The sequence below is a fragment of the Pteropus medius genome, unplaced genomic scaffold, assembly GCF_902729225.1.
Source record: "Pteropus medius unplaced genomic scaffold, Ma_sr-lr_union100, whole genome shotgun sequence".
Taxonomy (NCBI): Eukaryota; Metazoa; Chordata; class Mammalia; order Chiroptera; family Pteropodidae; genus Pteropus; species Pteropus medius.
The window spans coordinates 1461920-1487819 of record NW_024344378.1 but is presented as its reverse complement, the minus strand read 5'-3'; the positions used below and the strand labels follow the sequence as shown (position 1 = coordinate 1487819).

Sequence of the window (25900 nt, the reverse complement as noted above, 5' to 3'; positions counted from 1 at the left end):
TATAAATCCAGGTGAGTGTCTCCAGTGAAGGCCGAGTACTTGCCAAATACCGCCGCAGCCCGGAACATTCTCTCAAATCCTCCTTTGGAATTTGGCTTGAGAACCAGTTCTGTGACTCATGCGAGGAAAACAGGCCGTGGACATTTTAAAGCCATGCTCAGTCGCCGAGCCGAAGGACCACTCCCGCCCCTGCTGGCCCTCACTCGCAGGGGGCACCCGAGCGTCCCTGGCCAGACGCATCGGACCCATCGTCCGGCCAGTTTTTACAGGCAGTCCTTCGACCGCATCGAGAGTTCATGGTGACCCCTATTTTTAGGCATTTGTGTAAGAATAAGGGCTCTTCCACGTGTGGGTGACGTTCAGACTTCTCCAGAGGTTTTGCTGCTTCTACGTAAATACATCTCTGTTTCCTATAGGATCAAGGTTTTCTCGGTTTGTTCCTTCATGACTTGCAGCGTTTGACTCACAGAACTTGAGCGAGCACGCGGCGGACCAGTCGGCTCTGAACCACTCGAGTGTTAAATGGAGCAAAGGCCGCCGTGGGAAACGAGGGGTGTGTGAAAAAGAGGCGGGCCAAGGTTCTCGGTGGATGGTCATGCACGGGAAACTCCCACGACGACCTCCCATCATGCACTGCCCCCCCACCAGGTCCTGAGGAAGTCACCGTGGTCATCGATTTCATGGCTCTGGGGACAATGCCTGTGTCTCATTGCACGTGTCCTTGGCGAGATTCGGTCAGCTCCAGAATTCGAGAACAGGCTGGAGCATGACAGGCCTGCCAGCCTGCGCCTCCCGCTCGTGGAAACCCGAAGACAAACCCACAGGGTTTATTTAGTTACCCTGCTGGCATCTCTCACCTTTCAGCCACACCTAACTACGCAGTTCCAGGAACCACAGCAAAACCGAAAGCCACAGCAGGACAGAGCCAGTCCCTGACCTCCCCGCCAGAGAGCCCGCCGCCTGGCAGTAAACTGTTTAATCAGTCCCACGGTGATGACGGTCGGGGGTGAGGGGTGAAGGCGGGCGACAGAGGCCATCACTTCCGCGATTTGAACACTAAAACGTTGACTGTCGCGAGGTTTGTCGGGCGGTGTGAGGGCCAAGTCATCAAGTCATGAGTCACGGATCCCACAGGAAGCCCTCAGCTGGGTGCTCAGTGCCTTCGCCGTTACTGTCACAAGCTCCCTGTGCCAGCCGATGCTCCCACGGACTTGGAGGGACTGCAGAGGCCCCGGTCACCTGCCTTTCGTGAATTGACTTAAGGAAGCGCCTCACCTGGCCATGGGCCTGCACGGCAGGGGCAGGGCCGGGCCTGGCTGCGTTGGTGCAAACTGCACGCCAGCTGCAGAGAGAGACGGTTCACAGTACATGTGGGCGTCACTGTGACTATTTTCAGACAGACACTTAGTGGTTAAATAGCTTTGCTTTTAAGGAAGTTAAAACTCAGGAACAGTTCCATATAAAACCTCTAGGAGATGAGGCAGTGATTCTGGTCATTGAAGCTCAGGGCCCCCCGGGGAGGACAAGGCCCAGGGCCCCGGGCATCCCCTGAGCCTTAGCTCCCGGGGCTGCTCCCTGCCCCGCCCCCGTTCCCAGCAAGTCCTGACTCTGAGTCCTATCAGATGCCCAGTTCCGAACAACAGAAAGGTTGGGGGCGCTGTCCCTCGCCTTCCTCCCATGAGCGTCCCCGACAGACAGGGCGCCTGTGCCTGAGCTGCACTCAACTGTCCAGTTTACAGACGAAAGGCTTTCAAGTTGGTCATATTGAAAGAGCCATGATAATAATGACCTTTTGTAAGTGCAGAAAAACCTGCAGCTAATGGGATTCTGAATCCACGTTATTATCACAAGCAGCCGCCAGCTCTGCAGCTGTAGGCGACTTGCAGGCTCCACGCCCTGCATCTGTCTGACTGGCCCACACCCAGGGGCAGGCCAGCCCAGCCCCGTCTTTTGCAAAAGCCTGTCATGTAGTGCTGGCACTGTCCCCCCAAATGGAAGGCACATGCAAGTTTGTAAGGAAAAAGACGCCCTAGCCTAAAAGGAAAGCAAACCCCACCAATCCCCTCAAAACAAAACAAAACAAAAAAACTCCAAGGACCGGCTCAGTAAGAGGAAAGAACGGGTTAACCGCACCCAGCCAGCCAGACCCAGACGGCGCCCCAGGGCTCAGCGGCCTATGCCAGACAGAGCCACCCAGGGCCAGGGGAAACACCAGTGCTTTCTGACCTGTAGGCTCCCCACACTCTCTCTGCTGGAGAAGAAAAACCCCAAACCCCTTCATTTCAATAATTAACACCAACCTGCTTCACCTTGAACACTCCAGGTGAACTTAGAAACTAGACCATACATGGACAAACATGTTGGATAAGTTACTGAAAGTTGCTTTAAAAAATAAAACCAAACTCTTGTAAATTTGATCCCAAATAGATCTGGGACGGTGGTCTACGTCGGGGGCGAGGGGGGGTGTGCTCACGGGGAACACGGCCGATGTCTGGAGACACTCCAGTCGCTGCTGTGGGGGAGGGGCGGTCCTGGCTCCTGGTGGGCAAAGGCAGGGATGCCCTATGCATCCTGCACTGCCTGGGGCACCCCACACCCGCCACCCCTGCAAATGCCACAGTGCTGCAGTGGGGCAGGACCAGGCAGCCGACGGGGAACGTGTAGGGACGTCCACTGTCCTGAGAAGCAAGTTCAGTTCAGCACCCTCGCACCCTCCCCCTGCCCCCCAACCGCTTCTGCGCCTGGACAAAACCAGCAGCGTCAAAGGCACAGGCAGCATCGCGGCCCGCCCAGCAGCCCCAGAGCCCCTCGCCCGGCTCGTGCCCAGAGCTTCCCCAGTGCGGGAAGGAGGACAAGGGCTTTCACTGGACAGGTGAGGGGACGAGCAGGGCCGGGAAGGTTAACTTATGTGCGCCTTGTCGCTCAGCCACCACGGTAGGTTCACGACCACTCCCCCAGACCCTTGGGGCAGGACATGTGCCAGAATTCACAGAAGCAGCGCAGACGGGCAGCAAGCGTGAGCTGGCATGGGCAGGAGCGTGACCCGCCTCCTCCCGCAGGACGGTCGCCCTGGGCGGCTGAGAAAGGGCTGCATGCAGCTCGCTGAGGCTGTGGCCCAAATGACCCCCAGAAAAAATGAGATTTTAGGGATTTTTGGATTTTAGAACTACATCAGTCACGGAGAGAAGACAACATCCCAAATGATTTTAATTTGATTAGTGCAAGACCCATGGGTGTGAGGGGGGCCTGGGTGAGCCCCGAGGTGGGGTGGGTGCCAAGGACCCCCTTCCGCTCACTAGAATTTCTCTTTTGGGAATGAGAGGAAGGGGATTGATTATGAGATGGGCGATTTTACTTCAAATGCCTCCGTCCACAGGCTCTTCCCTTTTTCCTCCAGATCTAAGACTGTCAGAGGCAATGGATACACACAATACACACACACACACACACACACACACACACACACACACACACACTAAGTAAAAATAATGACAAACAAAGGCAGAGGGGATGAGCAAAACCATAGTGATTTTACGATGTGTGGGAACTTAAAGTACCCATTTAAAAGCCTGCTGCAAACACGGCGGGGGGCCAGGGAGCATGTGGCGATGCCCACGCAAACACCTACAGGGGCCAGAGAGCCAGCCAGCCAAACAGCGCTGCAGAGTCCCCCACACGCGGCGACGGATGAGAGCGGGGACCAGAAAGCAGCGCGACGGACTCGGTCAGAGACGGGGAAACGGCAGTTACTGCGAACACAGCAGTCACCCCTTTAATTGGAAAGGGACCAAATGCTCCAACTAAGACATAGGGTGGCTGATGAGGGATAAAAATAAAAAGTGACACCCAGACATACGCTGCCTACCAGAGACCCTCTGCAGATCGAAAGACTCACAGAGACTGGAAGGGGTAAGAAAAGGTATTTCACAAAAATAAAAATGACAAAAAAGCTGGTGCAGCAATTCTTATATCAGACAAAATAGACTATAAACAAAGACCATATTAAGAGACAAAGGAGGACGCGCCCCGTGTAAACATCAACATACCCCATGAAGAAGCACCTAGATGTATAAAGCAAATACTGATGGACATAAAGGGAGAGACGGACAGCAACAGACTCATTTTAGGGGACTTTAACAGCCCTCGACACCAGTGGACAGCTATTCCAGACAGAAAATCAACAAGGGAACAGTGGCCTTAAATGACACATTAGACAAGACAGGCTTAATATTTTTAGGGGATTTCATCCCAAAGCAGCAGAATGCACATTCTTCTCACACGCACGTGGAATATTTTCCAAGATAGACCACAGGTTAGGCCACAAAACAGATCTCAATAAATTTAAGAAGACCGAAATCATATCAAGCACCTTCTCTGACCGCAGGGGTATGAAACTAGAAATCAATTACAAGAAAAAAAACTGAAAACACACACAAATACGTGGAAGCCAAACAACAAACAACATGCTCCTTAATAATGAATGGATAAACAACGAGATCGAGGAAGAAATCGAAAGGTACTTTGAGACAAATGAAAATGAAAACACGATGACCCTAAAATATGGAACACGGCCAAAGCGGTTCTTAGGGGGAAATTCATAGCAATACAGGCCTACCTCAAGATACAAGAAAAATCTCAAATACACAATCTAAACCCAAACCTAAAGGGACTGGAAGAAGAACAAAGCCCAATGTGAGTAGAAAGAAGGAAATAATAAAGATCGGAGCGGAAGTAAAATAGATTCTAAAAAAAAAAAAAAAAAATAGAAAAGATTAATGAAAGAAAGAGCTGGTTCTCTGAAAAGATCAACAAAATCGATAAAGGTTTAGTCAGACACACCTGAGAGAGAGGACCCAAATAAAACCAGAAACGAAACAGAAGTGACAACAGACAGCACAGAAATACAAAGGATTATCAGGAAATACTATAAGCAATTATATGGCAACAAATTGGACAATCTGGAAGAAATGGATAAATATCTAGAAACATACAATCTTCTAAGGGTGAATCAGGAAGAAACAGAAAATCTGAACAGACTGATAATTACTAACAAAATTGAAACAGTAATCAAAAAACTCCCACCAAACTAAAGTCCTGAACCAGATGGCATCACAGGTGAATTTTACCAATATTCGAAGAAGCATTAACGATTTCTCAAACTATTCCCCAAAACTGAAGAGGATGGAAGGCCCAAACTCGTTTTATAAGGCCGCCATCACTTTGATACCAAAACCAGACCAAAAAAAAAAAGAAAATTATAGGCCAATATCTCTGATGAACACAGAGACAAAAATCTCAACAAATATTAGCAAACTGAATTCAGCAATACATTAAAAAGATCATACCCCATGATCAAGTGGGATTTATTCCTAGAATGCAAGGTTGATTCAGAATCTGCAAATCAATTAATGTTATACACCACATAAACAAAATGAAGGATAAAAAAATCATATGATCATATCAATAGATGCAGAATAAGCATCTGAGAAAATTCAACATCCATTTATGATAGAAACTCTCAGCAAAGTGGGAATAGAGGAAAGATATGTCGACACAATAAAGGCCACATATGTCAAGCCCACAGCTAACGTACTCATTGGTGAAAAGCTGACAGCTTTTTCTTTAAGATCGGGAACAAGGCTGTTCATTTTCAGCATGTTTATCCAACACAGTATTGGAAGCCGTCAGACGAGAAAAAGAAATAAAAAGGCATCTGAATTTAAAAGGGAGAAGTAAAACTATCATTATTTGCAGATGACATACTACATCACGAACCCTAAAGAATCTACTAAAAAAAAAAAAAAAAAACACTGTTGGAACTGGTAAATGAATGCAGTAAATCAGCAAGATGCGAAATTAATATTCTGAAGTTATTTGTGTTTTTGTACACCAATAGCAAACTGCAGAAAGGGAAATTAAGGAAACAATCCCATTTACGTTTACTTCAAAAATAAAATACCTGAGGAATAAATATACTCAAGGAGGTGAAAGACCTGTGCTCAGAAAACTATAAAGACACTGAAGAGAGAAACTGAAGGGGGAAGCGTGTACCGTGCTCGTGGGCAGGAAGGAGGAACATCAGTAAAATGTCCGTAATACCCGGAGCGATCTACAGATTCATGCAATCCCTATCAAAACACCAATGACATCGTTCACAGAACTAGAAGAAATAATCATAAAATTTATTTGGAACCACAAAAGACCTGAATAGCCAAAGCGATTTTGAGAAAGAATAGAATTAGAGGTATCACATTCCTTGACATCAAACTATCCTACAAGGCCGTAGTAATCAAAACAGCACAGCTCTGGCATAAAAACAGATACACAGATCAATGGAGCAGAACACAGAGCCCAGAAATAGACCCACGTCTCATATAGACAATGTCTATTCATCTGTGACAAAGGAGGCAAGAACATCCCACGGGGTAAAGACAGTCTCTTCAGTAAGTGGTATTAGAAAACTGGATACACGCAAAAGAATTAAACTAGACCACTTTCATACACCACATCTGAGAACTCAGAATGGATTAAAGACTTAAATGTAGGGCCCGAAACCATAAAACTCCCAGGAGAAAACCTAGGCAGTAAACTCTTTGACATCGGTCTTCGCAATGTCTTTTTGGATGTCCCCTTGGGCCAGGGGAACAGAAGGAAAAAGAAACAAATGGGACTGCATCAAACCAAAAAGGTTTTGCACAGCAAAGGAAACCATGACAAAACGAAAAACCTACTGAATGGGAGAAGAGATTCGCAAATGACAAACAGATAAGGGGTTAAAACCCAAAATAAATAAGGAACTCATACAATCTAACAGCAAAAAAAACCCAAACAATCCAATTAAAAAATGGACAGAGGACTTAGACATTTCTCCAAAGAGGACATACAGAAGGCCAGCAGACATATACAAAGATGCTCAACATCACAGTCATCAAGGAAATGCAGATTAAATCACAAGGAGATATCACCTCACACCTGTCAGAATGGCCACCATCGAGACATCAACAAACAAGTGTTGGTTCAGGCGTGACAAAACAGAGCCCTCGGGCAGCGTTCAGACTGTAAACTGGTGCAGCCATGATGGAAAACGGTATGGAGGTTCCTCAAAAACTGAAAAACAGAACCAGCATGTGACCTACCAATCCCACATCTGGGTATTTATCTGAAAACAAAAACGATAATTTCGAAAGCTATATTCGCCCTTAAGTTCATCGCTTCATTATTTTCAATAGCCCAGATGTGAAAGTAACAAATGTGTCCATCTATAGACACGTGGATAAAGAAGATGTGAGATAGATAGATATATATATATATATCATGAAATACACAGCCATGAAAAAGAATAAAATCTTTTAAAGAACCATTTGTGACGATACAGATGGACCTAGAAGGTATTATGCTGAGTGAAATAAGTCAGACACCTAGACACAGACACCATGCGATCTTGCTTACAGGTGGAATCTAAAAAAGTAACTATGCAAATAAAATAGAAACAGACTCACAGATGCAGAGAGCTGACGGCTGCCGGGCGGGAGCGGGTCGGGGGGCTGGGGGCCGGGCGAAGCAGGGGCAGGGGTGAAGAGGCACAAACTGGCAGTCACGGTCACGCGGATGTGAAGTACAGCACAGGAATATGGCCAGTAACACTGTAATAACTGTAGTGCCCGGTGGGTGCTAGACTAACCGGGGCATCGCTTTGTAAATTACAGAAATGTCTAACCACTATGCTGCTCACCTGAACCCGCCATAAAGTAATACAGAACGTCAACGGTAATTGAAAAAAAATTTAAATTAAAAAACACATGCAATCAAAGTCTTAAATCTGAGGAGGACTTCACGTTGACCAGTCACCTTGTCCATTTCGACTCCAGAGGGGGGACAGGCCCCCTGGCCCCCAGCCCTCTGCCCTCCCCTGCTGCCCAGGGACCACTGCCCTTCGCTCCAAGTACAGAATTGGCACTTGGGTTAGTGCAGGCTTCTGGACCTCGGCCCTATCGACATTGAGGGTCGGGTAGCTCCTTGCTGGGGGCCGTCCTGAGCGCTGAGGGATGCGGAGCAGCTCCCTGGCCCCACTCACGAGGCCATAGCACCGTCCCCAATGCTGGGACAGTCCAAAGGTCCCTGACACTAACATCCCCTGGTGCTGACACACGGCCCCACACACGTCTGATGCGGGACGGGCGTGCCATTCCCAGCCCTGCCCATAACAAGCAGGGACACAGAGAAGGTTCCTTTGACTACGAAATAACCGAAATGACTTCCCTCCCTCCCTCCCCACACCGCAAAGTCATGGTGAAGGCCAGCGTCCCCGTGGGGAGGGACCATCGGCTCGCTAAGGTCACAGCACAGCCAGCGCCGCAGAAGGCCCCGGGGGAGCGCGCTGGACACCAGAAATCTAAGTGGGTCCCACTTCGCAGAAGCTGAGAACGTTCTGTTCATTATACCGGAAGAACCTGGCCTGAGGGTGCTCCGACCCGCAACCAATTTTTTAAAACCAGGTCACACGTCAGGAACGGCCATCAGGCCAGGCGTGGTGTCTCAAGTTCTAAGGCGGAATGCAGTCCTCTCTCGAATACACACTGCGAGCAGCACGGTAAGGGCGGGAGGCTGTGTGCACGCGTGCGAGCTCTTCGGCGGGGAGCGGGGAGCGGGGCATAGCGGCGGTCCCAAGGGCAAACCGGCCCTATAGACATCGGAGTAGAAAAGGACAGAACAGTAGCCCAGGAGCGCGGCGACTGGGCAAGCAGCATTGACGTCGCCCAAAGCAGAGAGGGGCAGCCCCAAACCCACCCAACCGCGGCTTAACGAGCAACCGCAGCACCTGAAACGCACCTTTCCCACAAACGATAAACACGGTTACTGGGACCAATGAGCCAAGGCCATGGGCGGCCACGTCACAGAAGAAAAGGACTTCGGCCAACAGCCCAGAACCCCCGGCGAGCCCTGGCCTGTGTGTGTGGGGGGCGGGACACCCAGAGCCGGCGGGTTTGCGGCTCTTCTGGGCACGGCATGGGGGTGGGGCGGGCTGGGCTGGAAGTCACAATGGCAAGACACACAGAGACCCCTTATAAAAAAGGGCCATCTCTTCTGTCACTGCCACATCCTGGGGTCCGCGTAACGACACAAAGCATAGGAGGGCCTCCCCGGTCAGCACGGTCTTCTGTGCTACAACAGATGTAAAACAGGGAGTGACCCAAGTAGCCCAGTGGCTGGGGATGGAATGACCCCGAAAACGAAGGGCCAGCTGAAGGGTGAGACATCGGTTTCCCGGAATATCACGCGAACGTTTAAAGCGGTAGCTGCGGCACACACGTGGCACCTAGAAAACCGCAGACACAAAACCTTCCTGCAATTTTAACAACGCGCCTGTTCCCCTCCAGTGTGAGATGTGTGTATGACGTATAAAAATAATACTGGGAGGAATCAGAATGAAATACTCACGGTGACCCTGAAGCAATCAAGCCATCTAAAAAGTACTTTTTAAAGCTTTACGCTGTTTACTAACTTAAAAGCGAAACACTAGTTTTCCTCGTAGCTTTGAAATAAACCGTGTGGTCCACGTTACATTGGCACCGCCCCCACCGCCCCCTTCTAAGCGGCCAGGACCTCAGAGGCGGGAGTGAAGGGGCCCCGACCGCTCCCGGATTCCAGGCTCCTCGCTTGGAAGTCAGCGGATGAGCAGGTCCTAGGGAGGCTGTCTGAGTTTCACATTACGGTGGAAGCTCAAAGTGGCTGCTTTGCCCCATTTGTCTCAATGTTTATTCAGAGTCGGCCCCATCTCCAGTGAATCCATCAGACCTGAAAGCTACAAACACATCCGGCGTGCAGCGGGCAGCCCCGCGGGACTCACGCCGCATCTTGCACCCCTTCCCGCCCCCTCCCCCGCCTGGACAAATCCTGGGGGGTGCGCCCGGACCAGGGGGCACACCTCACCAGGCTCTCCTGGGACCTAGACTGCCCTGCAGCCACCGGAGCATGCTGTCACCGCCCACCCTCGGCAGGGCCCGACGCGCCACTCACCTCGTAGATGAAGTACACCTTGGCGCCCACGTAGATGCCCATGCGCACGACGGCGCGCACCGCGGCGTTCATGCCTGCAAGGGAGGACAGCACAGCGGTGAGCTGGGCGCGCAGGGGGCCGATGGCCGCTGGGGCTGCAGCCCCTCAAAGGGCTCCTCGGACAGCCCCCGGGCGTGCCCCGTGCGCCCAGGACTAGTGCCCAGGGAGAGAAACTGCAGGGCGGGCGCCGCGTTGGTCACCTGGGACCAACGCCCGTGGGGAAGAGCGGGACCCACATCCTCATCACGCCGCCCACAGGCTCCGCCGCCCGCGGGTTTGCAGGCGACAGCCCTCCAGTTGCAAAACAAGGCGGAGGGCAGGGGTTTATCTGCAGTCAGCCAAATTCAAAGAAAATGGTACCGAAAAGGGCCATGGGTCAGTGATCTGAGAGGATGAAAAATAATTTCATCGCCAGCGACCAGCGTGAAAAAAAGAAACGAGTCAATGACCTTAAATACAAAATAAGGGATGCGATTTTATGAAAAGAAAAGTTAAATTAAACCCGAACACTACCAGAAATACGTGATCAAGATAAAGCTGGGCCACGCCCCACACCTTCTCAGAGGACTTGGGGGAAACTAGAAGCAGCTCTGTGCCCCGCATGGCTCTGCCTCTGAAGGTGACAGCTTTGAAAGGCGACACTTCATGTAGGTGTAAAAGCTTGGGGGGTGATACATCCTGGAAGTAAACCACGTTTGTATCTCTCTCACACTCACGTCCATGTGCACGTTTGTGTCTGGTCGTGTCGTGACGTCACATCCAAACCTAGTTTGTCACACGAAGAAGCTGGACAAACGACTAAGGAACTGGTGGCCGTTTCTCTCGTCCGTCCAGAGGCTCGAGCTCAGTGTCTTAAGACGCATTCATTTATCCTGCCCCCGGCACCTCCTCCCCTCCTGCCGAGCGGCAAGACCTTCTTCTCTGCATCAGGCTGGGCGCCATTGACCCCCTGACGGCTCCTGCCCGCGGAGCTGGCATCTCCCCCACGTCTCCCCAAGTCCCAACTCCCTCCGACGTCCTCACTGCGGCCGGAAGGGTGAAAACAGCTTCTCCTCTTCTGCTTGTCACTATACTGTACTTTTCTTTTGGTCGAAAACAATTACAGAATCCGAAAAAGGCAAAACTGTGGGCATAATAAACAGGTGGTGGTTGCCAGGGGTTACGGGGAGGGAGGGGTGGACAGGAGAGCATGGAGGGTGTGAGGGCGGTGAGGCCACTCTGTGTGACACTGTAATGACGGGTACGTGTCACGAGGCATTTGTCCAAACACGCAGGAGCGACCCCGAGGGTCACTGATGTCACCGTGGACGAGTGTCCGTTCACGGATGACAGAGGGGCCGTCTGGTGGGGGAGGGGGGTGACGGGCAGCTGTGTATGTGGGAACGGTGGTGTGTGAGGCATGTCTGCACCTTCTCCTCAACGTGGCTGTGAACCTAAAACTGCCCTAAAAATGAGGTCTTCAAGCGACAATTACAGATCAGGCAGAAGATGCCCTGTGCGCTTCTTCCCACGCCCGCCGGCCCCAGGGAGATGGGACACAAGCCCCACGGAAGATGATGTAAGGCTGCTGAGCAGTCACCGAGCCGTCTGCACCTTCGCATTGTTCTGAGATGCTTTTCTGCATCAGCATGGCCATGTCCCTCCCGAGTCCCCAGGACCTGGGCACGTGGGACCAGACTCCTCAGGGAGTGTCCTGCACCTTGGAGACTCTCCATACCTGCTGGGCCCACCTGGACGTAAGCCTTGAACCTCATGCTCCCCCTACGTAGCCTGACTCACAGCGCTCCCAGCACCCCCAGCACCGACGCCCTCTCTGCACCCCCGGGAGGTGTCCTGGCTGAGAGGTGTCCTGGCGCTCCCGGCTCCCCGGCCACCTGGCCACCTGACAGGCCCCTCCCGCCTGCTCACACCTGTGCATGTTTATCACACAGCAGCCAACACTACCTCTCCCAGTCAGACGGCACAGGTAAACCAGCGCCCCATGATCCCTCCCAGACTCCACGGGGCCGGGACTCGATTCTACGGCCCCTATAACTGGTAAGTTCACCACCACCGCTGAAGTGCACCCAGGCTTTCACAGCGGGAGTGGGGCACGGCTGACGCCCCACGTCCCCTCCTGCCGCCCTCGTCCCCAGCGGTCTTCACGGAGGCGGGACAAAAGCACACTTGGGGGATTTTAGTAAAGTTAAGAAATGTCAGCAGGAGCGACACTGTGTGTGACACGCAGGACGTGCTGCAGGGGGGAACCCCAGCAGACCCCTGGGGAATAAAAGCCCGCCCCAGCTCCCGCCTGTCCCCGGAGGAGATCTGCTCACCTACACACCAGCCCCTCGGCCTCAATCCCGCCTCCTGGGGGTGACGCCGTACCCACCTGGGAAGTGGCCTGTCACCCCCAGTCTGCAGCGGCCCCCGGGTGTTCCAAGCAGGCAGGGCCCTGGGCGTGGCCCCCAGACTCCCGCGAGGTGAGTCTCCTCTGAGCCCTGCGGCCAGCTGCAGGCTTTATGGGCTTGATGGTTCCAGTAAGTCAGTGAAGGCAGCTGGCTTTCCCCCCAGCTGGGAGTGAGGCGCCCTGACTGGGCCCGGGGCCTGTGCTCACAGCCAAGTGCTAATCGGACGGCTGGGTGCCCCAGCACCCGAGGTGCGGGCCGACAGACCGATGGTCAAGGGAGCCAGTCAATGGACGGTGAAGCTGCAGCTAAGCCCTGGCCTCAGTTTTTCTTACTGTCAGAGCGTCGCAATTCCCTCTGGTGTGTCTGGACAGCTGACGCCCCAAGGGGGCTTTGAGAAAACGAGGTCTGCAGCCCCCCACCCCAGCTTGGTTGTTGAGGTGGGCCTGCCTGCATGTCAGGCCTCCTCCCTCTGAACCCAGCACACGGCTGGGACCCAACCGCTGCCTGGGGCTGGCAGCTGGCCCTGGCTGCCTTCCAAGGGAGGGACCCTGGAGGACAAAGCCCAAGGAGCAGAGAAGAAGCTGATTTCCACCAGTGGCGTCCTGCGCACGTGATGGGGTCTCACAGCTTGGCGGGAGGGTGGGGAAGGGGGGCGCTGTTTGGGCCGTTTTTAGTAACAACTTAGACGGTCAGGTCTATCCGTTTTGCTTTAAGTAGCCAGACCTGTGAAATAAAACAGCTTTCGTGCTTATTTCCATGGGAAAATGTAATCCTGCTACCAATTAAAAAGCACAGTACTTGGAAAGCAAGCTCTCTATCTTTCCCGAAAACCCGGGTCCTCCTCAGGGGATGTGAATCCAAAAGTAAACAAACCTTGAAGGAACTGGGGAGGAGCTAAGCAGGAAGAGTGTGGTAATTACTCCAGATACATTGTCAAATTGTCTTCCTGAGGTTACATGTTAACAGCTTCTTGCTGAAACATCAAGCACTTACGCTAGTCACTAAGATAATGCCTTCCTTTAGGTCGTGGAGTGAGGTGAACCTCCAGTTTCCAAATGCTTCCTGAGATTCTGCTCTGATAATACTTATACCTGTCATAATTTGTAAGAAACAAGAAATACCCTGATTCTAATCAAATAACTGGGGTCCGTCCTTTTATTTCCTATGTGAGCCGAAGAGCATGATAAACCCAACCGAGCCCTCAGCAGCCTCCAGCCACACTCCCTGCCCGTTGCCCAGTGCTCGGAACCGTGCCCCTTACTCATCTCAACATTTAAACTCCTTTTCGAAAAATAAAGTCCGGCCGCTCGGCTCTCCTCCCAGCTTCTCCCTGAATTGCCGCAGTTTTCATCTTGGTGCCAAAGCAAAGATGGGGAACGTGAGGAAGCGAACTTAAACGCACCCCAACGCGCTCCTGCCATGAAGTCCTCCGCGAAGCTAGCTTCCCCTTTGGACGATTTAGGAATGGGAGGGGAGAAAAAAAAAACCCTAAGACTGTGTCAGGGCGCTGGCGCCCCGTGAATCAAAGTTACCAGGGGGAGCGTCCCCGCCCCACGCACGGCCCAAGCTGCAGGCCTGTGCTCAAAGTCAGCGGGAATCGTGAGAAAACCTTTATGGGACCTTCCATCCCCCATCTGTCTGTCCATCCATAAATCCATCCATCCATCCATCCGTCTCTCCGTCCATCCGTCTGTCCATCCATCCATCCGTCCATCTGTCTGTCCGTCCATCCATCCATCCATCCGTCCGTCCATCCAATGCACACGCATAGGTGCCATTGCCAAGCTCCGTGGGCCACCTCACTGAGAAATCAGGGGATGGCCTGGGCCTGGGGGCTCATCCCAGCCAGTGAATAGTAACACAACAAACAAACACGTGACGCCGGGGGCGGGCGTAGTCCGGGGAAGGATAAAACGCAGAGCAGGGTGGGGGGACTGGAGTGTGGGGGTGCAGAGAGGGGCTGCAACCGTCCGTCTGTCCGGAGCTGGCACTGGGCGCTGCAGAAGCGCTCCCTGAGGGAGGCTGGAAGAAGGTGACAGAGGCCAGCCAAGTGGACATCTGGAAAACCGCACTCCAGGCCGGCCAAGGCCAAGGCCGCGGCAGGACCGTGTCTGCCACACGCCACGTCCCAGCCTCCACCGCACGCGTGAGGCCATGGCCTGTCTCTTCAACGGCGACCTCTGAACAGGAGTGGCACCGTGCCAGAGCCCCGTCACCGGGACGGTGGGCCACCACGAGACGAGCCGGGGCAGAGACGCGCTGGATGCAGAGGCTCAGCATGGGAAACAATGGCGGGATGTCTTAACGCGCTTTACAGTAAAGATGAATTGAAATATTGGGTTGAATGAAACATACAGTTAAAATTAATTTCACCTGTTTCTTCTTTTTCTTTTTCTTTTTTTTAACGTGGCGAACAGGCAGTTTAAAGCCTCCGCCGCAGGCCTCACTGGGCTGCCCGGCGCCCAGGCTGGGACCCAGTCCTTACGGCCTGTGTCCTGCAGGAAGCTCGCCATGCGAGGCACCGTGAGAGGCGTGAACACCTGTCCCAGCGGCCGGACGTGGCCCATTTCCTCTCGCTGGGTCTCCCCGCGGTCACTGGGATAAGCTCGGCTGTGAGGAATGTCCTTTGCCCAACCCACCTGCCCCACACTGCTCACTCCACACTGGCCTTTCCTCCCGCTGCTTGGAGGACCCCATCAGAGGTCAGACCCACCCCCCACACTCGCACAGCCCACCCCACCCCTGGGTCCTGCGGGCGCCCAGCTCCACCCTGACACCCTCCACCTGTGGCCGGATCCTGCTCCTCAGCTGCCCAGGGACCCTGAACCTGGCCTCTGAGCCCCTCCCCTTCTCCCTCTATAAAACCAGCCTTGTCACAGGCAGCCGGCGCCTCCAGGTAGCTTCCCGGTGTCACAGGTGAAAGCAAAGTCCTCCTGCCGGCCCCTCCCAGAACCCTGCCTCTGTGGCCTGACCTCGTCCTGGCCTCCGCTGGCTCCCTGCCGGGGCTGCCCTGGGCCCCACAGGGGCAGGGGACTGGCCCCCAGGTGGCTTCCTCACCCAGCCCATCGTGCCCAGGGTGGACGGTGACATTCCCCGAGGAAGGGGCCTCGACCCGCCTTCAGCAGGAGGCCCCGCTGTTTGCGGAACAGGGACGGGGGGCTGTGACACTGAGCGGCTGGAGCGTGAGGCCAGCCGCACGACCACCCCACAGCACCCTCCTGCCCTCGCTTCTGAGAAGGTCGCTTATCTCCGCCTTTCTCAGACAGGGTCCTAGGTTGCAACCCCCTTCAAAGTCCTCCTCACGGCCAGGGAACCCCCCCAGGAAAGTGCTGGAGGGTCCAGACGAGGCCCAGGACTCAGGCGCGGCTCTCGGCCCAGCAGCACAGCTGGGTTTTCCGGCCTGCTCTCGGCCTTCAAAATCAGCCACGTCTCAGCCAAGCCTGGGGTGGAGCGGGGTGTGGGTCTGGACAGGGACAGCCGATGCTGCGAGCCTGCGGGCGGCGGGGCCAGGAGGGGCCCAGCGCAGTGTCCTGCTCGCCCTCTGCAGGTGCTGTCCTCCTTGTGCCTCTGTGGCCTGAGGCCTGGAGAGGTCAGAGGGAAGGAAGGAGATGGACTAGGGTGGTCTCAATTCCTTCCTTTCGCAGATGAAGGACCCAGAGCCTGCCCCACGCCCTGGCGGCGAGGAAACCAGGGCCAGCACTGAGCGGGCCTGGACGCCGCTCGCCAGGGGCTCGCTGCCTGCCCTCCTGACAGGCTCAGTGACTATAACCTCCACGCGCCCAGTCCATGGTGGGGGGTGGAGGTCACGTGGGGTGAAGGGCCCTGCTGGCAGACTCGGTAACGATAAAGATGCAGCACCACAGGAAGTCCACTGCAGAGAGTAACTGGAATGTGACCCCCGCTTTCCTGGCATGCAGCCATCTGCCCCTCATCCGCGGACAGCTGTTCAGCGCAGTCACAATCGTAGTGGACGATGATTTGGTGTTCCGGGGTCTGCCTGTAACACGGCGATGCTTCTGACTGACCGCTCCTGGCAGCCCAGCCCAGACGGGCACGGCCTGTCCTCCCGATGAGAGGTTTGGGTTCTCCATCAAAGCTTTCGGTTTTACTGTGACCCATGGGGAAACTCTGCTTTTTCTTATTTTTTTGGAAAGATGATAAGATGTTTAGCTTCTAAGGGTCACCTGAGAAACGTCCCACGACAGTGTTCACATCTGTAGACTACTGAACGACTGCACAGACTTCCCGCGGGCTAACACCATCACCCTAACACACGGCCTCCTGCACCCAGGAGTGCCACTGAACTGTCACACTATCAATGGAGAAGACCCCATGCACGGTAGGACATAGGGGGCCCGGGGCCCTGCGAGGCGAGACGTCCACTGTTCTGCCGCCCTTCACGTCTAACTGGGCCTCAAAGCCAGCAGAGCCTTGGGCGGACGCCAAAGGAACCCACATTAGCAGGGCCCAGGGGAGACACGGTCAGCGAAGGGCGAGCCTGGCGCCCAGGCTCCGGCCGCTGGCCCTCGCAGTTCTGCGTCTGGCTTTAAAGTTCTAATCTCAGGCGGTCTCGTTCCCAGACACGGCAGATCGAAAAGGGGTTTGGGGTTACCTGGCGTTTAACGCATCCACCTGACTCCATCGGTGGCCAGCCAGAAGCCCCAGTGGCAGTGAAGCGGTCCACACTCCTCAGTGAGGTGGCTGCAGGGGCCACGCCCCATGCCCGCAGCAGAAACTCACCGTGGAACCACTCCCACATCCCGGCCCCGTGCCGCGGGCAGCGGGACTCGGCGCAAAGTTCTGGGACGCTCCACGTCCTCAAGCATCTGGGAGCGTCTTTGCTGGCCGGTCAGAGGCGGCTGAGTTAATGCGGGAAGCGTTCCGCCTCCCACATAGTGATGCTGCATGTTAGCTTCTCTGACAGCCGGGCTTCCCCAGACTGGATCTGGGCAGACTCCCCCAAAGCGTCGTGTTCATGTTTACTTTGCCAAGGGCACAGGACTCAGCTTTCATGTTCACTCGGCCGCCTGCAGGCCAGCTGCACCGGGCCCTCAGAGGCCACCGGTGTCTCATAAGATGACACAATCGTCCCGGTGTGTGGCATAATCTCGCTAGAGGGTGGCCACTAAGTCATGGGTAAGTCTGTCCCTTTGGCAATGTGGAACTTATTTTAGGTTAAAGTGAACATCGGTTTAAATCTGCAGACTCCTTGTGACAACAGACGAAACCCAGAGTATCAGAAAAATAGCCTGAGAAACACTTTTCTTTTAATGGGCGTGGCTAGGGGTGTCCAGATATGGCTGGGAGAGTATGTTTTTAAATACATACATAACATAAATTCCATGGAGGAAACAAGGATTTTGTCATGATGGGATCCAGTGTTAACTCACTTTAGCCACTGTATTTTAAAGTGGTTTTTGTATTTCGAAGTGATTGCTATGACCGTAAAAAAAGCATTTTCTGTTCCGCTAACAAAGCTGCTGTAAAAGTTGTATAATTTTGAGCAAGTTGGGCTTTGCTGATCTGCAGCTCTGAGCGAAACACTTCCTCCTCAGAGGAGAGCCAGCCCGATATAATTCAGAATCGTGATAAAACGAGGAAAGGATGGTGGGCAACAGACAGCTCACTCCGAGGGTCTGTGTGTCTGCTGCTGCCGCGGCCAGACCCTGTGAGCACATCTCAGGGTGCGCTTTCTGGAAGAAATGCATCCAAACGCTCAGACGGATGTGAGATGATCTCAGAATAGGTCTGGCGTGTTGCGTGAAGTCCAAGGAGAAACCAGTCAGCAGCCTCGGCCCTGCCTGGGGGAAAATGCCCAGGCGCCGGGCCATGCTGGGCTGACAGGAGTGGAGGACGGCCCTGGCCGCCCAGCGGGTGGCGTGAGGTCATCAAATGAGATGTTCCCGCGGAGGCGACAACTGCCATCTCCCATTAACCTGACGGGCCACCCACCAAGCAACTTGACAACTGCCATCTCCCATTAACCTGACAGGCCACCCACCAAGCAACCTTCCGTACAGTTTTGGCTCTCAGAGTGCCCTTTCCCGCTGAGGAGAAGAGGTGAGGACTTATGTCTCTTAGAACTGCTCACAAGCGGCAGAGCCGGATGAGTAAAAGAAAAGGCTGATTCTGCCTGCTGTACCATAATCCGAGTGACTGCAGGTGGTCAAGCAAACTTTTGGACAAGAATTCAAAAGAACGGCCCATAAATGTTTTTTTCAGCAGACATAGAACCTTAATTGTAAAAATAACCTTGAAACCCTGACCTTGAAGCCTGGAGGCTTAAGACCAGTTCCCCTTCCTGCGCCAACGATTTATTCTCTTCTCTTGGGAGGCACAGGGTGCCATTTACCGAGCTTCCTCTTCCAGACGCACGTGCTTTTGAAGCCTTTGACAAGAAAGCCACCCTCGGCCCCACCGCGACCCCACCCGACCCCATCTGGCACACCTCCTAGTGTTCACTTAAGTGACCTGGGCGATGTCATCTATTTCACTCTGTCATTTCCCCAATCCTGGCCTCTGCTATGTCACATTTTCTTTCTCTGAAATGTTTATACCCTCGGTCACTTGATTAGAATTCCGAATCAGAACAGCCCTGCATCCCTCCGGCGCAAAGGCGGGCCTGTGGGGCGGGGTCTGTGACAGGCGCGCCGCGCTCACAGCCTTCCATAGGCCTTCCATAGGCCGGGGAGGGTCTCGCGGGCGATCCACGCTCCCCGGACGCTGCGCGCCAGGTGCTCAGGGCCAAGGGCGTAAGGGCAGCGACCGGCGACGGGCCGAGCATCACGTAGGCGCGCGCCGCGGGCAGGGCGGCGGTCACAGAGCCGCACCCATCCCGCCCCGCTCAAGGGCAAAGGGAAGGTCACCCCGCGGGGGGGCGCTGGAGAGCGCGCCGGGCCCATTACCCAAGCATCCCTCCACCATGTGTGGTCTCGAAACAGGTGAAAAAGAGGCATCGGGGCCTTTGAACTTCTCCGGACGCGGGGGAGTGGGGAAAATGAAGACCGAGCGCCAGCGCGGGGACGCGTCTCCAGCCTGTGATCCCCAAGGCCCAAGGACGCACACCTTCGCCTGGAAAGCGCCGCGCAGGGACTTGCTCGCCTCGGGAAAACCCACCGCCCGGAACCCCTGCACCCTCACGTGCGCCCAGCGCGACGGCCCGGGCGTGGCTGGGTCGCCCCGCCCCCATGCAATTGAAATATTCTCTAGGTGCGTCCTCGGGCCTCGGGTCCCATCTCCCCGAAATCCGCCTCCACGTTGGGAGTGGGGAGCCCGGAGTCCGCGCCGGGTGCCGGTGACGTCCCAGAGTCCCCGCTTCCTGCTCTTTCCCATGCAGGGAGGCTGGCGGGGAGGCCCAGTGACTCATTTTAGTTTTCGGTTTGGTTAAGAGCCGGAAGGGGACAAGAGATGAGGGCGGCGGAAAACCTTATTTTAAAATCTCCCAGCGGAAACGAGGGGCAGTGCCGGGCCCCCGCCGGCCAGGAACCCCGTGCCCCCAGGAACCGCGCGCCGCACCCTGCCATCCGCAGCCCCGACCCCGCCCCGCATGGGGAGCGTGAGTCCTTAGGGCGCGCTGCGGGGACCCGGCCGTTGCTTCCACGACGTTGGGCGGGGGGAGGGGGCGTGGCATCGGAGGTGGCCGCGCTGTAACCAGCGCCGGAGGGGACTCCGGCCCCATCCCACGACTCGGCCCCATCCCTCCTAGTCACCTAAGAGGGCGGCCCAGGCGATCCCACTGCCAGTCTCAATTCAAAAAAAAAATAAATAAACGTGGAGGTGGAAAATTCATCGATCTTCCTGGTAAAGGACCCGGCAGCCAGACCCCTCCCTCCCCGCCCGCGCCGCGACTCCGGCGCTGCCCCGCCGGCTCCGTCCGCGCAAGGCCCCCTCGCGGTCCTCGGGCGCCGGGGCTGCTCCCACACCTTTCTCCTCTCCCTGGTCCCCCCGTCCCTCCTCCCCGGTGCTCCCTTCCGCCCCAGCCCTGGAGGGCGGCCGCGCACCTTGGGCATCCCCGCCGCTGGTCAGCACGCCGATGGCTTTGCCGGCCCCAGAGAGGTGCTCCAGGAACTTTCGGAAGGAGGCCTTGGGGGTCGTGGGGACATTATCTCGGTCCATGGCGAGCAGGCCGGAGACCGCGCTCAGAAGGGTGCGAGGCAGCCAGTGCGCCCCGCCCGCGTCGCCGCCGCTCGGAACCGCAGGCCCCGCCCGCGCGGCGCGCGCCAATCCGCGGCCGGAGGCGGGCACGCAGGGCGGGGGCTGCGGCGGGGCGGGGCGCCGCGGGCGGGCGGGCGGGGGAGCCCTGCGATGGGGGCGCGCCGCTCGTGGGGGTCCTCGCAGGTGCAGGAGCCTCGCCTGCGCCGAGAGCTGCAGGTTGAGGGCGGGGGGCTTAGGAGGCGAGCACCGCAGGGGAAGGGAGCCTCGCAGTCGTGGGAGCATCACCCGTGAGGGGGTGCCCTGCTGGAGGCGGGGAACCAGCGGCTGCGGGGAAGCACCGCGCCCACGGAGCGCAGCAGCGGGAGGAGCGTCGCGAGGCGGGGACACTGCGGGGCAGGAAACGCCGCGGGAGGAGGAGGAGGAGCGCGCCACGTGGGGAGGAGCGCGGTAGGGGCGCGCGGGCCCGCGGCGGTTGGGGGACCGAACCCCAGAGAAAGCACGCGCCCGGCTCCCGCAGGGTTCCTTCCCCCGCGGTGCACGGAGCCGCAGCGCCCCAGCCATCCCTTTGGCTACCCCATGTGTCCCCTCTGGCCTGATGCAGGCTGGAAGGACTCGGAGCGGATGCTCGAGTTGATGGGCAAACGTGGGCGTCGCTGCCGCCGAGGATGAAGCCCTGTCCCCGCGCCCCCACAAGGGCCCTGGCGCGCCCTGGCCCCGCCTGCACGGGAGTACGGGAAGGAACGGGAACTCAGAGGCGACTCTAGCGACACCCTGAGCCTGACCTGGGCGCTGAGCATGGGACTGGGCTGGAGGAGGGCTGGAAAGGCTGGCAGGGTAAATAAGAACCCAAGTTCTTACCTAAGGAAACCGAGGTACTGCTCTGGCGTCCAGATGCTCCTGCAGCCCAGCTGGGAGCTGCAGGCTGGACACACGTGCAGTGAGGACATGATCCATAAACAAGCTGACTGTGGAGCTTACCCTGGAGCCAGTTACCTGCTGCGGGGACACACACGGACGGATCCCTCAGGGCGTGGTGTCAGGAGCCACTGTGCTGGGGTGCAGGTACCCCAAGAAAGAGTTTCATACTCAGCCCCTTCCACTCACAGTTCACTAGAGGGATGCCACAGCACCTGAGCCCAATAGACCGCCATAAATGTTTGCCAGTGGATACATGAGGATGACGAGCCTACGGAAGTCCTCACCTGTCAACCCAGAGGAGCCCTGATAGTGATTTGCTGTAGGGCCACTGCAGGCAGAAGGTGGGGTGCACAGACCTGGCCTGGGTACCTGTGCATCTCCCCAGCATCTCCCCAGGGATGCTGAAAAGGACACTGGGCATTCTGAAGGTGGCACGCAGGTGGCCTTCACTCTCCACAGACGGGGCAGGGGCTAGGTAGGCTTTACACCCCTCCACCCTGAGGTCTCCGAGCCCCCTCCCTAGGATCTGGGCTGTAGAATCATCCACCCTTTTCTAGAGCATCCCAGACTTTAAAGAGTTGGTGCACACTGAATGGTATCTTAGCCCAGAGACCTTTGTCTTCTATAAAATTGCTATTTTTATAATTTAGAGGATTGCTGATTTGTCATCGAATTGTCCATCATATAGAAAAGGATAGCTACGAACTAAGAGTCCAAAGACGATAGCGGGTTATATAAGTTAGGACAAAGTATAGACAGTTTTCGATTGCCGTTCCGGCTACGCGGGTGGATGAGTGTCCACTGACAGGGACAGAGGTGAGGCTGGAATCTGGGGGACTGTGTGTGTGCACGTGTTTGTAAATAAGCCAGACATTTGCCTTTTCTTTCTTCTGCCTATTACAGGTAGTATCTTTTCCTCCAATGAACTAGCATTGTTTTCGGAGTAAAAATGTCACCGTTAAATAAAAACAGTGGCATTTAGAGTTGCCAAGCCCTCCAGGTTACGTGTGTTTTGCAGATGCAGGAAGGTTACGTGTGTTTTGCAAAAGCAGTGTCGTGGGCAGGCAGGAAACCGCCACTCTGCCCAAGTGTGCTGCGCCTCTGGGCCTGCTTCTCAGGATGATGCCGGGGTAAGTGCTCCCCGCAGGTGACAGGAAGGGAAGGGGTGAGGGAGGCTGCTGCACAGGCTCCGTGCTGTGGGCAGGATTCATCCCCCAAGGGCTGCTGGATGGGGGGGGGGCCAGTTTCCCCGCTGCGGGCTCTGTCTCTGTCCCTCGTCTCGCCAGGCCCTAGGTTCCAACCAGGAGCCACCTTGGAGCCAGTCTGCCACCGCAGCCACACACACACCCACCACCCTTTCCTCTGGCCTCCCCTCTCCTCTCCAAGTTCTTCCCTAGGATTGTGAGCATCCAGGGAAAAGCGAAACCCGTTGGCTAAGCCAGGGCGGGGCGGCAGATGGGGCGGGCGGCAGATGGGAGCAGGGCGGCAGATGGGGGCAGGGGCGGCAGATGGGGCGGGGCGGCAGATGGGAGCGGGCGGCAGATGGGGCGGGGCGGCTTAAGATGGGGCGGGAGCAGCGGAAGTGGGGCGGGGCGGCAGATGGGGGCGGGGCGGCAGATGGGGCGGGGCAGCAGATGGGGCCGGGGGCGGCAGATGGGGCAGGGCGGCAGATGGGGCCAGGAGGGCGGCAGATGGGGCGGGGCGGCAAGATGGGGGCCGAGGGCGGCAGATGGGGCGGGCGGCAGATGGGGCGAGCCCTCTCACGAGCCCTAAGCCCTCCCACGTGTCCTCGCAGCACAGGTGATGCCTACCTGCTTCTCCTTGCTTCTCCACACCTACCTTCGCTGGTTTATTTATTTATTTTTATTTTTATTTATTTATTTATTTTAGGCGAGGCAACCCTTGGTTGACTTCACAGATTGCAAGGACCGTGTCAGCTTATAATCCCTTTTTTTTTTTAATTTTTTTTTTATTTTCTACGCCTACAGCACCTGGTCTTCCTAGGTGGTCTCCCATCCAACTACTAACCAGGCCCGACCCTGCTTAGCTTCCGAGATCAGATGGGATCGGGCTTGTTCAAGGAGGCATGGTCGTAGCTACACTCTCCGGTTCATTTTTGATTTGGCAAAAGTGTCTGACCACAGTAAAAAATGAAATCTTTTATTAACACCACGCCCCACCCCGCCCCGATTAATAGCACGCCTGGCAGGTAACGGGAGAGGCCTTGGGTTTTGGTGTCAAGACCTGAGTTTGAACCTGTCTCTGCTGGTCAGAGATGGACGCTCCGGCCAGTACTTTAGCTGGAATGTCTCTCGCTGTGTCTCCCGCTGTCCGGCGTCCCAGTCTGTGGTCCCACGTCCTTCACTGGGCGATGTTGGCACACCATCCCTGTTCATTGTGCTTCCGTCATGCGGTCTCACGTCTGCCTTTCGAGTTCTCAAGCTTGGACCGAGCAAGAGCCCAGGAAACAGACTGAGGGAGTATGCCATTAGCGAGGAGGGCAGACTTATTCTGGGGACGATGTACTTTGGTCATGAGAAACAGCACTGTATTTCGTCTAGCTGGGGGGAGTCATGGAGGCCCCAGTGAGGTGACAATATGCAGTAGCATCGTCAGCGGATTGGATGCCCGCCTCGCAATGGCCCCGGTGCTCACAGATGGGGAGGTGGGTCCGCTCTGCAGGTGCAGAGCTTCGACCCTCCCATGAAGAGGGTCTGATGGATCCCAGCCCCCACTCCCCATCCCGTGGGCCTTGAACCCGCTCCCAGAGGCTGGGGAGGAAGGAGCCCGTCTATGCTGCTGCATCACTTGGTCTCTGCCTCTTCGGCTAAAATCCACAGCTTCCAAGGCTCTTGCCAGGGGAGCCACACATAGAAGCCTTTGTCCCCCGGCCGGGCCCCCAGGCCCTGGCCAGGAGGCCGCCCTCTTCCCCAGCCGCTTGGCGACTGGTCCTCTGCCTCCACGCCAAGACTGTGACCGCAGTGGAAGGTTCAGAAGCTTGCTTTCTCAACTTATTCTCAGATGTTTTAAAAGTGGGACAACCAAAATAATAATAATAATAATAATAATAATAGTAATAATAATAAAGGACACATCTAGCATAAGGAGAACTAAATGCAAGTAGGTGACGAGACGGGACACACACTCATCTGTCTGCCGTCGGCCTGGCCAGGCACAGCTCTCAGCCTCCTGGCACCCAAACCTAAAAAGGGGGTGGGGGAAGGAAGTGCTAAGATTCTCCATACGGTCCTGCTTTGGGGTCAGTGGCTTTTGCAGACTTTCTTCTTCACTCCTAGCGATTTGCAGTCACAGAAATAACACAACAGGGTCTCTGACGAGGAGTGTGGCCTTCTCTAGGTGGGCTGGGTCATAGGGAGTGACGCACAGGTCAGAGGTCAGTCTGTGCCTGTGGAAGGGATGGGAAGGATGTAGGATTATCTTAAGGAGTCTTCTACCAAAGTGCTAAATGGGGAAGGGCTGGGCGGGGGCGGAGAGGGAGGAAGGGAGGGAGAGAGAGAGGGAGAATGACTCACCGCCTTTGCCCAGAGCCCTGGCCGACTGTTCAGAACGTCCCCTGGAACATTTTGGGGATACTCGGCCACAGACGAGGCAGCATCTTTTTCGAGGACCCTGTCCGCCTGCTCTGGTTCTGTTCTTTGCTTCCATTTTTAGATGAGGCTCTTCTTTCCCATTTTGTTATCTGTGTCCCAGTGACATTTCAGACATGGCTTTGATTTTATTAGCAAACAGGTCCTCATTTCTTTCTCCAATATGCTTTAGAGTCCTCCCTGGGGATGGTTAATTTCAGATAGTGTTGATGAATTCCTGAATCTGGTTCAGGCTAATTCTCCTCCCTGATGGTCCCTGTGCTCTGTGCCACCACGTAGGTGTGCAGACACATGCACACACACACTATGTGGCACTGGCCGAGAGTCATCGGTGTCGGCTTTTGTGGGGCCAGGCAGCGGGGCCCGGTCAGCACCAGCTCCTAGCCACAGACAAGCCTGTGCCCCAGGACCTGGGACATTCTCAAAGGACTCCCGCTCTGCTCCCAGCCTGGCTTCCTCTGCCTCTCACAGTCCCCTCTATTACGTTTGTTGTGCCAGCTTCCTGCTGCCATCCCGGGCCAGTGTGGGCCCGGGTCTAACGGCCACACCCTCGGTGAGGGAGCCTGTAGCTGTGCTTGGATGTTTGAGGGGTCAGCGTAAGTCCCCTGGGGCTTAAAGTCCAATTCTGGAAATATGCAGGTGACTTGTGACTAGAGAGACAGGCAAGGGTCAGGCTGTTCTGAGAAGCAGCCTCTGGAGGGAAGGATATTTGTGGGGGGCGAGGGTGAGAGAGGCTTGGTGGGCCCAGTGCTGAGGAGCAGCCAGGAAGGGGAG

General features: G+C 55.6%; 1 protein-coding gene, 1 long non-coding RNA gene and 1 pseudogene across 3 annotated transcripts in view; 1 reads left to right on the top strand and 2 right to left on the bottom strand.

Moving 5' to 3' along the window:
* Positions 1 to 20632, bottom strand: part of PFKP (phosphofructokinase, platelet) — a 49004-nt gene extending 28372 nt beyond the window's left edge. Inside the window, exons 1-2 of the mRNA XM_039872413.1 lie at positions 20447 to 20632; positions 10018 to 10091 (exon numbers count right to left, since the gene is read on the bottom strand). Coding sequence (XP_039728347.1) covers positions 10018 to 10091; positions 20447 to 20561 — 189 coding nt within the window. The 5' untranslated portion in view covers positions 20562 to 20632. The remainder of the gene's footprint in view (positions 1 to 10017; positions 10092 to 20446) is intronic.
* A 128-nt stretch (positions 20633 to 20760) lies between these two features.
* Positions 20761 to 25900, top strand: part of LOC120608983 (uncharacterized) — a 9314-nt gene continuing 4174 nt past the window's right edge. For both annotated transcript variants that reach the window (XR_005654580.1, XR_005654579.1), the window contains exon 1: positions 20761 to 22648. This is a non-coding gene — a long non-coding RNA (uncharacterized LOC120608983). The remainder of the gene's footprint in view (positions 22649 to 25900) is intronic.
* On the bottom strand, positions 23498 to 23616 carry LOC120609805 (uncharacterized; annotated as a pseudogene).